We start from the raw sequence: 12,519 nt of genomic DNA, 5'->3' as shown, positions 1-12,519 counted from the left end.
GAAGGATCATTTTGTAACTTTTAATAGTCAGATGACTCAAGAAAACAATGCCCTATAGTTATAGGACCATTTGTGTACTTTACCCTTTTGTTTTTATATAATCTTTAAATAAATAAAAGAACTAATATTAATCATCTAATTATTGAATACATGTTTAATAATATTTAAGGTAAATTATATCAATGGTCACTAAACTTTTAAGGCATTTTCACTTTGGTCATTGAACTTTTAAAACTTGTATTACAATCATTAAAATTTTAATTTATTTTCATTATGATCATTGTCACTAGTTGTTGTTAAGAAATACTGACATAATATGTTAAAAATTTATTCTAAAAACCTTAAGATTGAAAGGTTTTTTGACGAGGTTGAACTAGAGAAAAGAGAAAGAATAAGAGTAATAATATAGTGATCTATTCGACTGAAGAAACAACCGAACAACGACATAAACGACGAAAAAAAGGAAGGGGCAGTCATGTTGGAATTGATCGACGACCGCATTTTCTAATAGAAGCTAAACACAATGTAGATAATAAAAGTGAATTAAAAGTTTAGTGATTGTACTACAGGCTTTAAAAGTTCGATGATCAAAATAAAACTTGCTAAAACTCAGTGACTACCAATATAATTTATCCTAACATTTAGTTAAATATATTTGAACAATCCTAACATTATAGATAAATTCATTATCATTTCACTAGTTATCAATTATGAATAAAATTGAAAGAGTATTAGAATATACTTTGTAACAATTTTCATATTTATAGTTTCATATTTTCAATTCAATTTTTATTTAAATTAAATTTTAAATATTTTATGATCATTCCAATAATATTATCACATATAAATAACAAACAATAAAGCCTTCTCTACTATAAAGTCTAATGAGATACTAATGAACTTTCAATTTGATGTTTTTTTATTGAATTTTTAGCTTAAGGGATGGCTTTATACAGCTTTTAGATGTATTTGTACATTGGAGGTGCATCTTGTAATGTCATTATAGTACATGTTGTATAGGAAAGTGCTTCATGATCTCTTTGCTAATTCTTCTCCACTTTTAATCCAACATCTGCCATTGCGACCAAGGGTAAGAAACCAATCTCGATAAGTTTTTCGTCCTGTTCCGGGGAAAGTGCCACATGGGAAACCTTGTCGTCGAGACCGGTGCTCTGGAAGACTTCTTTCATTTGTGCTTCCACCTTTTTCATGTCCTTAATATCGACTTCGACCGAAGTAGGAGCTGCCCCCTCGAGACTCATGGCAGCATCTCCTGCAAAGCTTTTATACTCTTGAACGAATATAGCTAGCCGCGACGTAATCTCGGGGGATGATGCTATTTTCTTCACGACATCGGGCTTTATCAATCTGGCATTTACCATGGACATCATGGGGAGGAAGAAACTGAATTCGATGGCCTCTTCTTCTTCTTCCGGGGAAAGTGCCACATCGAGAGCTTTCGCCTTCAGATTGGCACTTCCGAAGGCTTCCATGACGTGTTCGCACATCTTTTCTATCGCATCGACATCTGCATCTGCTAATGTAGAGACTATACACTTGGAATTCAACGTAACATCTCTGACAACACTTTTATACACATGAATGACTCTAGCGAGCCACAACTGAATCTCGATGGACGATGCTATGTTCTTCACAACATCGGGTCTTACAAATCCCGCCTCAAGAAAACTAAATTCAATAGATTTCTCTTCTTCATCTTCTGGGGAAAGTTCTACACTGTGAATCTTACTTTTCCCAAAGGCTTTTTGGATATCTCTACCTATTCTTTTTAAATCATCAGAATTTATGTTAATCAATGCAGAATATCTCTCCTTCACCTCCCCAATGACATCTGTGTTAAAACCTAGACCATTGTCGTGTCCTATCTGTAACATCCCGAAATTCAGGGTCAGTGACTAAATTGCAAATTTTGAAAACTATGTGCTTGATTTCGAAATAAATTAAAAGTTCATGGATTTAGTAGTAAAGTTGGAAAATAACAAGGTGTTATGGTCTTTTCTAAGAGAAGATTTTTATTTTCCCTTTTTAAGGAAACCACGTGGGAAAGGAGAGAATTATCCAGAGTCTTCTTCTCCAGCTTCTTCTTCTCCCCGTAAGCCTCATTTAAAGGTGAGTTTAATTTCAGCTGTTTAATTCTTGGATTTATAAGTTGATTTTGATTCTTGGAGTATTATATAAGCTTAATGAAAGCTTATATAAGCTTTAAACATCAAGAATAGAGAATTAGAAAGGAAATGATATGAAGGGTGTAGAAATGAAATTTTGTTATAGAAAGGTTTTTGAAGTTCTAAAGATGGATTTGACTTGTCAAGGGTATAATTAAGAAGCTAGAAGCAATAGAATTGAATTTGGAGCATGTTGAAAATTTAGTGTAATTCTTGAATTACATATGGAGAATAGGATTTTGATGTTAAAGAGGTGATTAATGAATAGGAATGAGTTTGAATATGAGTATGTAAGTTAAAAATAAGAAAGGGGATGATATATGAAGTATTAAGTTGAAAAGAGTGGATTTTCGGGCATAAAAGAGGATTCTGGGCAGAGTGCATCGATGCACATTCATAGTGCATCGATGCATCAAGATTAAAACTCAAAAATTGTTTGAAGGTGTATCGATGCATTGGTAATGCATCGATGCACTCTTTTAAAATAGAAACATCGAATGCAATTAGTGCATCGATGCATAAGTCATGCATCGATGCATCCCTATAATAATACAACATCGAATGCATTTTATGCACCGATGCATCAGTAGTGCATCGATGCATACCTTCATTAAAAGATGAAATTGGCTTTTCTCTGAGCCTAAGGAGTGATAGTTTTGAATATATATCAATCAGTATACTGATAAGTATTAATGTATTATTATGTAGATATAGAATGAAAGCTTGTTCCGGAACAAACTAAGGATTAGGATTGATTCAAAACAACGAGGCCCAGGTGAGTGCAATTTAAATTGTACTTATGTACCAAATAAACATTGGCTTGCGATGAGCCATGGAGTCACTATGGTAAGAAAGACTCCTAAAAATGTTATTTGAATTGTGATTCTTATGTTTGCATGAGTGCATGAAAATGGGTACATATGTTATATGTATTGCATATGTTACATGAATTGAATGAATATGTTAGTGTGATAAGCTATGTGAACTGGTTTAAATAGTATATGTGATTATATAAGTTTATAATATAAATATGTGATATAAGACATAAGTAAAGAACTATATGATATTAGATAAGATAAACATATGCTATTATAATTGACTATAGGATCGCGAACTATGTAAAAATAGCAAGGACTTATGTGATAGCAAGAGAAAATGATATAAAATAGATGATATAGATATAAATGATAAGTTAAACGACATAGACATATGTGATTATATGAAAAAGAATATAAGTTATGTGATTATGAACATGTGGATATAGGTCTAGTTGAGGATATAATAACAAGATATAAATTACATGAGTTAAATATATGATAATTAGTATAACCAACTTATGAGATGAAATGAAAAGTGAGACAAGTTAAATAACATTGACCTATAGGACAATATGAAAATAATATATAAATTAGGAGACATTGACAGAAGTGATTATATGAACATGTAAGATAAGATATATGGGAAGAGTTATGGGCTTAAATGAACATATAATATATGAGTCATATAGTAAAGATCTATGAAGCTATAGGAAGATGTTATGGGAGTTATGTGATGATAAGTTATAAGATATATATAGGTAACAAGTTATGTGAAATTGAATTAAGTAAATATGAAACTAGGATATAAATAATGTGAGATAAGTTATAGGGCATTGATATACGAACTATATGAAAGTATGTACATGAATATATGTATAAGTTTATATGTTATTCTATGTGATATATGATGTATATATGAACATATGTGAATAAGATATGACATGTGTGTTTACATGAAAAATGAGAAATGATCTATGTGATTACATGTAATACGTGATTACATGCACTTGAGATAAAGGTTATATGATATGAGATGTATGTTCACACATACATATGGTATGTGAAAGAAGAAAAGGAACAAGTGATATGAAACATAAGAATAATGCCCATAGTATATGATATGAGAGATATAGGTATAGTTGGCATGCCAAGAGTCAAGGGTTCTACGTGGTCCTTCGGGACATGTATGTAATTATGTGGAACCTATATGTAGTACTTCGGTACACTTATTGGAGCCATTGTATTATGTATGTGGTTCTTAAGGAGTAGTCCTTCGGGACATAGTGGTCCTATGGGACATATACAGTGGTCCTTCGAGACATAGTGGTCCTACGGGATGAATATTGAACTAAGGTTCGGTGCCCCATGAGGGAATTGATACGAGCTGTGGTGACAGCATTAGTGCACAACCTCAATGTACTCACATACCTCTATTTTCAATAATATACATGGGCAATTGAAATACAAACTTTAAAGTGAAAGTGGTACAAGAAGGTAAGTTTCGTATGTGCATGATATGATTATATATGTTATCGTGTAATAGATACATGCATATTGAAATGTCATGATCAAATGTTTAGAATACATATCATCGGATGAAATGGGTATTGATTGGAAAAATGTATGATATTATATGATAGATATGTTAATGATAATGATAGTATTTGTACAGGTATGTGTTTTGTTATATGAAATGTTCGATGGTTTTTATTATATGTTTATATGCCTCACTAAGTCAACGACTTAGCGTGTGATTGTTTCACACATAGGTTTCGAGAAGAGTAAAGAGCAATATGGAGTAAGACAGGTCAGTTACTTCTTACCGAAGATCAGATCAGAAAAGATGTTTTGAATTAGATGTATTATGTACATTGAAAATGGTTGGCATGTAAATAAATGTCTGAATTGTATATGCACTGAACGGTTTTGCAAAAACATTTAAGCTCTGAATAGTTCTGGAAATCTTTTGAATAAGCTATATGTATAAAAGTTTTAAATTACTCACTATTTTATACAAGTAAATGTTTTGAAAAAGTCAATGTGACACCTCGGACTCGAATCCATGTCGGGTACGGGTGGGGGTGTTACACTATCACAGACTGGACTAAAAGCACCAGGGCTAATTGAAATACGGCTAAACCCATATGTGCCATCCTTTTATTCTTTAAAGGGTTAAACTAAAAAACAATAAATATTGGCTGGTGCAGCATATGAATGAAAATGAATCGAAATTTAAAGAGTTTAAAATGAGATATTTAAGGCTAATTCAAGGGTTTGTTGATTGGTTTCATGATGACCATACACTTGTATTCTTAAAATATATAAGAAAACGTAATTTCAAGGGTTTGTTGATGGGTTTCATAACTTCCAACTAATGATATGATTTAAGCGATGTTGATAATTTGAACATTTAATTAATTTTTTTTCGAGTATCAACAAAGTGACATTCATGATAAAAGAATTGTTGTTATTTTTTAATATTGGAATTCGAGCATCATAGATATCAGGGGTGTGAGCGTTCAATGTTGAAAGGTTAAGAGTTATCTTAAAACATATATTGCCTTTTACTTACTCAAATTATAAGAAAAAATCGATAATTTAAAATTTAGAATGATTTTAGAATATGAGACATTCAACTATATTATACTTTACGTTCGGTATGGAAATTCATGGAATATTTATAAGAGTAAATTACAATTTTGGTAACAGAACTTTATTCTTTCTTTTGTATCACTAATTGTACATAAAGTCTTTCAAATTTTCTCATTAAACTTAGTACATTGGGCTTTTTGGTCACTCAGTTGTTTTCTCACTAACGGTGTTATAAATGGACTTTTATATAGATGCAAAACACGTCGTTTTGGTGAAAATTTTATTTTTTCTAAAACGGCATCGTTTTAGCTTTGTTAACTATGTAACGCCGGAGTGACTAAAAAAACATAATATTAAATTTAGTGAGAAAATTGAAAACTTTCAAAGTTCAGTAAGCAAAATAGGAGAGAAAGTAAAGTTTAATGATGAAATTTGTAATTTACCTTATTTATAGTTATCGAATAGCTACGAGCCGACGAGACAGACCACGAGCAGTGCTCGTACAGAGAACATTGCGGTAGGTGGGATCGAAAACATACATTACGGACACAGTTTAGGTTGCACTTAGTGATAGATCCAGAAATATTTTTTAGATATATATATATACTGAAGTATTTTTTTTTTGCATGGAATAGGCATCAATAGAATTTTAGGAAGGAAATATCACTCAAATGAACAACAAACATAAAAAAAAATCGGATTTTAGGGTGAGCACGTAACCCTAAAATGTACATGCATCCGCCCGTGGTTGCACAAGCGTCACTTGTGCCTCTTGAATTTGAAATTAAAATCCTCTTATTATAATTAAATATATTGTATATATAATTGTATTAAAATCTAATGCATAAATATGTTAAAATTCATATATTATTACGTAAAATATCATATTAATTTATACTATTTCTTGTAAAAGTAATAAATCATATAAAATGTACGATGATGATATCCCGATATAATTTTTTAATTGAATTTTTATAAAATTACAATACAAAAAAAATATAACATGATATTTATTTTTGATTACATCAACATTTATAAAAATAAATAAATTATTAATACAAAAAAAGTTATATACCTATAGTGCATAGTATACATGTCAAGTATGTTTCAAACCTCATCAAATCAAACGTATAGCTTATAATAGCATGCATACTAATTCACTAAAATTCATGCAATTCACATGCTTTTTATGCAAAAATCACCTATCCATCAGTTGATATTATCTGCTGGTATACGGTGACATTTTTATTAATCCATTAGGTCGTATTTTCATCGATCCAAATTAGTTTATAGTGATCTTTATTGTTACTGTTAGGTATAAGGTCACGATGACTACTCATAAGTTGGCATGCTGAGTAGATATGATCGACTAATAATAGATTTAACTCTGATAGGTTACTATTAGAGATCATGCCAAGAGATCACAACTTTATAAGGAGTGTTAGATATTTAAGATTCTTTTTTTCTATAAATACTATTCTATGATTTTAACTATAAAGGGATTCAATATTGGAGACTTTGATGTTCAAGGATAAGAATGGGTATAGGTCGGGTTTGGGTCAACTCGGTCCAACCCAAAAATTATACATTCTCCATCCGATCCGATTCGACCAAAAAATTTACACTCTTCATTCGACCCGAAATAATATTTATTAAGAATATTATTTTTATTCAATAAAAGTAAGGATTTAATTGAAAAAAATATATATAGGGGTATTATTATAATTATCTTTAAATATATAGGGTAAAATTATATTTTTTTCCGATTGGGTCGGGTAATTTTTACCCCGAACCAGATCCGACCCGAACATTACCTCTAAAAACTCAACCCGACACGCTCCAATTCAAATTAAAAAAACTGACCCGATTGAGTCGGGTCGAGTCAAAACCCGATCAGGTCAGGTCGAGCCAGAACTCGTCGGGTTTGGATCCCGTGCCCATCCCTATACAAGGATGATATGTTAAGGGTGTTCGGCAAAGATACAACGATATCTGATTTGTTAATTAAATTAATTTGTATTTGACTATACAAAAATTTGCTATGAATATGATTTTTTAACTCAATTTTCTTTATTCACAATTATAGAATTCAAATCTTTAAACTTTGTTTAAGAACTTGATATCTTATTCTATTAAATCAACTGATAATCTATACTAACTTTCAAATATTGTATCAACAAAATTCAACCATGGTCAGTAAAGCTAAGTAGCCCGGAAATGGAGAAGAAAAGGATAGCAATTAGCAAGTGAGTGGGAAGTCTAAAAAAATTGGTCACAACTCACAAGTTTCAGCCTTTTGGTTCATTATTTAAGTCTTAAGAGAGTAATAGTGGTGAATATATATGTTCCCATGGATATCAAATGGGCAATGACTTTCGTGTGGAAGCCACGCTTCCATATAATAATCAAACGAAAATGATATCCAACTTAGAAATCCACCTCTAATGGAGACAGAACTAGGATGGACCGACGGATGTTGGATGTTATCGTATTTATGAAAATTTTAATTTCCATTATAATTTGAATCCGAACCCCACTCACCATAGCTACTTTTTTCTGTATAAATACCTCTACATGAAAGCCGTGTCCTCCACAAGCCTTCTCTGAATATCTTGTCGCATATTCTTATCATGGCAATGCCGACTCAACTCGCTGACGGCACTGAGTGTGAGAACGAGTTCGACTACTCTCAGGGAGGACAGTGGCTTCGAGCGGTTGTTTTGGGAGCCAACTATGGGTTAGTTTCAGTAGCTTCGTTGTTAATGGGCGTTGGCTCAGTTAAAAAAGATGTCAAAGCCATGATCCTCGCCGGATTCACCGGCTTAGTGGCCGGTGCAAGCAGCATGGCCATCGGAGAGTTCGTCTAGGTGTATGGCCATAGGGACGTCGAGATGGCTCAGACGAAAAGAGACAAAGAAAAGAGACTGGAGACTCGTGAAAATGATCTGGAATCCGGGACAAGCCACCGTTGCATCTGCCTTGGCTTTCTCGGTTTGTGCGGTGCTTCCGCTGTTGGCGGCGGCTTTAATAGCGGACCATAAGGTGAGGATGGCGGTGGTTGTTGCGGTGGCTACATCGCATTGGTGGTATTCGGGGTGGTGGGGGCTTTGCTTGGGGGAACTCCGGTAGTGAAGTCCGGTGGTAGGGTGCTTGTTGGAGGATGGATTGCCATGGCTATTACTTATGGGCTTACTAAGTTGATCGGCTTGCACGAGATAAAGATTTGAATAATTTTATGTGTTAAACTTAACTAAATGATGCAGTATCATGTTTAAAATATGACGTCATATTTTTAAGTGATATAATATGTTTGTTTAATTTATTGTAGCTTAAAAAACTCGAACCGTGATATTTGATCGGTGAACAAAATATAAATTCAGATCAAATTATATTAAATTGTTCGAGTTTTTTAAGTTACAATAGATCAATTCAACATATCACATTACTTAAAATATTAAACTTTAGACGGTGCACCATTTATATTATTAAACTTTCAATTGTTGCAATAATAATATTGTATTTTAATTTTAACTGTAATTATAACACCATACTATTAAAAAATTTAAACAACACGATGACATGGACAAGATATTGTTGTGCTATAATTATTAATGTCCAAATCAATGTTATTTTAGGCATTGAACGTTAAGAGCGTATTAATTTTATCATTAAATTTTTTAAATGATTCATTTTTAGGCACTAAACTTTTAGTGCTGGTAGTGAATCGTTATCCTTTATTGATCTTCAAGATTTGTATAAAAAAGTATAAATTTCATTTTTTTCTAGGATTGACAATCTAAAAAGATAAAATTAAACAAAATAAATTCAACATGTTTTTGGGATTTAGGCACTTTCTCAAAATTTGAGGGTTTAGAGTATTTGTTTAAAAATTCGAATGGTGATAAGATTATTTAAAGAAGACGTATATCATACCTCAAAATTAATCTCATCAGGCATTCCATTTGAAGATATAAGAGTATTATCACGTCAAAGCATTAGATGAATTTTTTTTGTCGATTTTAATTTAGTTTCGTGAAAAATCAACCCGATGAGAAGATTTTAATATCAATTGGATGTGAGTGACGATTAATGATGGACGGTGATTAATTATGAAGAAGTTTAGTGTCTAAAACTGTTTCTTTTTAAAGTTTAATGAAAAAATTATTACAATATTCATGAAGTTTAATGCCTAAAACATAATCAATTTAAACATCAATAACTAAATTAAAACGATATCATTTTATATACATCATCATAATAAAAAAATTCTTCCACATCATCGTATCATTAAAATTTAATATTAAAATTTATCTTTATATTTAAATTAATCTCATAAAATAAACAACTTTTTAAATTGATACGAAAATGATTGTATTGCTTTTTTTATTTTGGTTTATTTTTCATTCTAAATGATTTTTTATCACTAAAGTTTTTGAAGTTACGTAATAGTCATTTAGTTTTTTAAATAGTTAAATAATGATTATTAAATTTATCGAATTATTATAAAATAATCCTTAAACTTATCAAAACTTATCTATTTTATAATATACAGTGGCCCTTTTATAACATTTTGATTAATTTATTATTATTTTGTAATTTTCAGAACTTCAGTGATCAAACGATCATTTCAATACAGTAAGGTGATTATTTGTGTAGTTTACCCTAAATAGAATTATGATTGACCATGACTATACCACGCACATCTTTGATTGTACGGATACGCTTGTACTTGCTTTCCGTTCATTCTATATTGATCCCACATCACCTGTTCTTCCACGAGGAGTTTCTGCTTCTTTTCCATGTCCGACATCTGCACGTAAGACGGTGGTGCCACAGTGAGAGACACCGCAAATGGATCGACTGGGGTTGGTCCATTATTGTTCTTATCACCATCCGATGATGGTGGTGCCGGCAGTGCCAGCATTGCCGGTTTTCCAGCCGATCCAAATGCGACGCTGCTAGCACTTCCAGTCGTCGCACAGCTTTGCATCGCCGCCATTGTCTGTCCCTGTTGATACATCCCGTCGAGCAACAACTTGTCGAATCCACCGCCGAGTTCCGCTTTTTGATTATTTAAGCTACTCGCGGATTGAACCAGTGCGGTCTCCCAATCGGTCTTGTCTTTCAAATCTTCCCATGTCGGTCCCGACGACAGAACTGCTGGTGCATGGCCGTCGAACAACGCTAATGCCAGTTTATCGGCGTGGTCTTCAAAGGAAATTGCGTCCTCCCCTAACCCGAAGTTTAACAAGTTAGCCTCTTGTTGCACAACTATATCTTTCGAGTTATCATCTTCGTCTTTCTTCTCCGGTTCTTCTTCTTCGATGAGATTTTCCGGTGGCGGCAATGTTTTAACGGCGTTTATATCTTCTTTGGGCTCGTGTTCTTTGATTTCCACAGGTTCATTATTTGGTTCCTCTTTGCTTAGGTTTCCTTGTTCCAACGCCGATTTGTCGCGGATCAACTCGTCGACGAGGTCGAGTTTCTTTTGGGTGATCTTCTCGATCTCCGGAAACTCCGACAGGCGAGCGACACCGACGGTTTTATACCACGAGTAGAAAGCATCGAGCTCGTCGAATTGCTTGCTTTGACGGCAGAAAACTTCGTAGATTTTCATGGCGTCCAGCATGTCGACGTCCATGAAACGGTCGATTAAAGCTGCCATTGTTTCGTTCATATCGTAATGAATCTGGAAACTTTCTCTCACGGTTGGATAAAGCGCCACCGTGACCACCCTGTTGCTTTTGGCTTCACCTGTTGTTTTCAATCATGCAAAGGCAAAGATTAGATCTTTATTATGTATGATAATAATATCATACATTATTTAAAATTTTTCGATTCAAAACCTGTTGGTCGACAAGCTAAGAAACGTTCAAGAAGCTGTTGCAATTGCTGCATTCTTTGAAATAATTGCTCAGTTCTCATCTCGTAAACTGATGTAGGTTTAACGACCATCGCCTTCTCGTCATTTTCTTCCCCAAATTCGTCATCGTATTTATACATGCTATGTTTCGCATTCTTCCCATGCATCTTGAATTCGAGGCTTTCGTCTAGGTACAACGCATAAGTCCTCACGAACGCCGAGAAATCCCACGAGTTCGATCTCCATGTGTCGCGGAAGTCCGACATGTTGAGAATCCGAGTCCCACGCCTCGTCGAAAAGAAGATCTCTTGCTCGTACGCCGGACCGCCGTCGGTGAGAAGACGGTGGATCAACATGAGAGTCTTCAATGCCACGGTCCAGTTCTTGGTCTTGTTGAGACGTCTCGAGAGGGTGTTAACGCATGCGCTAACGTAGGCTCGCGAACTCGAGGTCAACATAAGTATTTCCCGAACGTACTGCTCATCGGCGGGGTATTCTTCGTGTCGCGTCGCCTTGACGATGGCGACGTCGAGGTCGGAAAGCAACGTGCTGCCGCCGACTTTGGCCAGACTAATGCTAGTCTGGTCTTTAACACGGCCGATGGCTCTTTGGAACTTGCTCGTCATGGATAATAATAGCAATAGATAATAATAAGATAAAAGAAATTCCCAGCAACAATGATGGAGAAGATTGTTGATGAGAAAATAAAAGGAAAAGTGAGAGAAAATAAAGGAAAACGGAAGAAAATTTTCTACTTTCCCTTTGTTAAACGTTCTTAAACTTCCCTCCTCAACTAAGTTTTACCTCTGTTATTTTCCTTTTCGTTTTTCCTTGAAACCAAACATAAATAAAACGAGAAGAGAGAAGAAAACAAAGGAAAATGGAAGAAAATTTTCTACTCTTTCCCTTAAACTTCCATCAACTTCCCTCTTCAACTGTGTTTTATCTTTTTTATTTTCTTTTTCATTTTTCGTTGAAACCAAACAGAAATTCGATCTTTGAATCAATCATGCAATGCATGCATTGCCAATTCCATTTGTTACCCGATGTTTTTGCATGA

General features: G+C 33.7%; 1 protein-coding gene and 1 pseudogene across 1 annotated transcript; one reads left to right on the top strand and one right to left on the bottom strand.

Annotated features, from left to right (window-relative positions):
* The first annotated feature begins 8,226 nt into the window (after nt 1–8,226).
* Nucleotides 8,227–8,823, top strand: LOC120178631 (annotated as a pseudogene).
* A 1,445-nt stretch (nt 8,824–10,268) lies between these two features.
* On the bottom strand, nt 10,269–12,328 carry LOC120178630 (putative clathrin assembly protein At1g03050). The gene is made up of 2 exons (XM_039184428.1): nt 11,443–12,328; nt 10,269–11,350 (listed from the first exon to the last, which is right to left on the bottom strand). The coding sequence occupies exons 1-2, from the start codon at nt 12,083–12,085 to the stop codon at nt 10,269–10,271; spliced, it is 1,725 nt and encodes a 574-aa protein (XP_039040359.1). The 5' UTR covers nt 12,086–12,328.
* Between the last annotated feature and the right edge of the window lie 191 nt (nt 12,329–12,519).

The sequence above is a fragment of the Hibiscus syriacus genome, unplaced genomic scaffold (genome assembly GCF_006381635.1).
Source record: "Hibiscus syriacus cultivar Baekdansim isolate YM2019G1 unplaced genomic scaffold, ASM638163v2 tig00112354_pilon, whole genome shotgun sequence".
NCBI classification, from domain to species: domain Eukaryota; kingdom Viridiplantae; phylum Streptophyta; class Magnoliopsida; order Malvales; family Malvaceae; genus Hibiscus; species Hibiscus syriacus.
This window is presented reverse-complemented; position numbering and strand designations above follow the sequence as displayed.

Excerpts from the sequence above, each read along its gene's own strand:
- LOC120178630 (XM_039184428.1), bottom strand. The coding sequence starts at position 12,085 with ATGACGAGCAAGTTCCAAAGAGCCATCGGCCGTGTTAAAGACCAGACT. Across the intron at positions 11,351-11,442 it reads CTTAGCTTGTCGACCAACAG|GTGAAGCCAAAAGCAACAGG; the intron begins GTTTTGAATCGA and ends TGAAAACAACAG.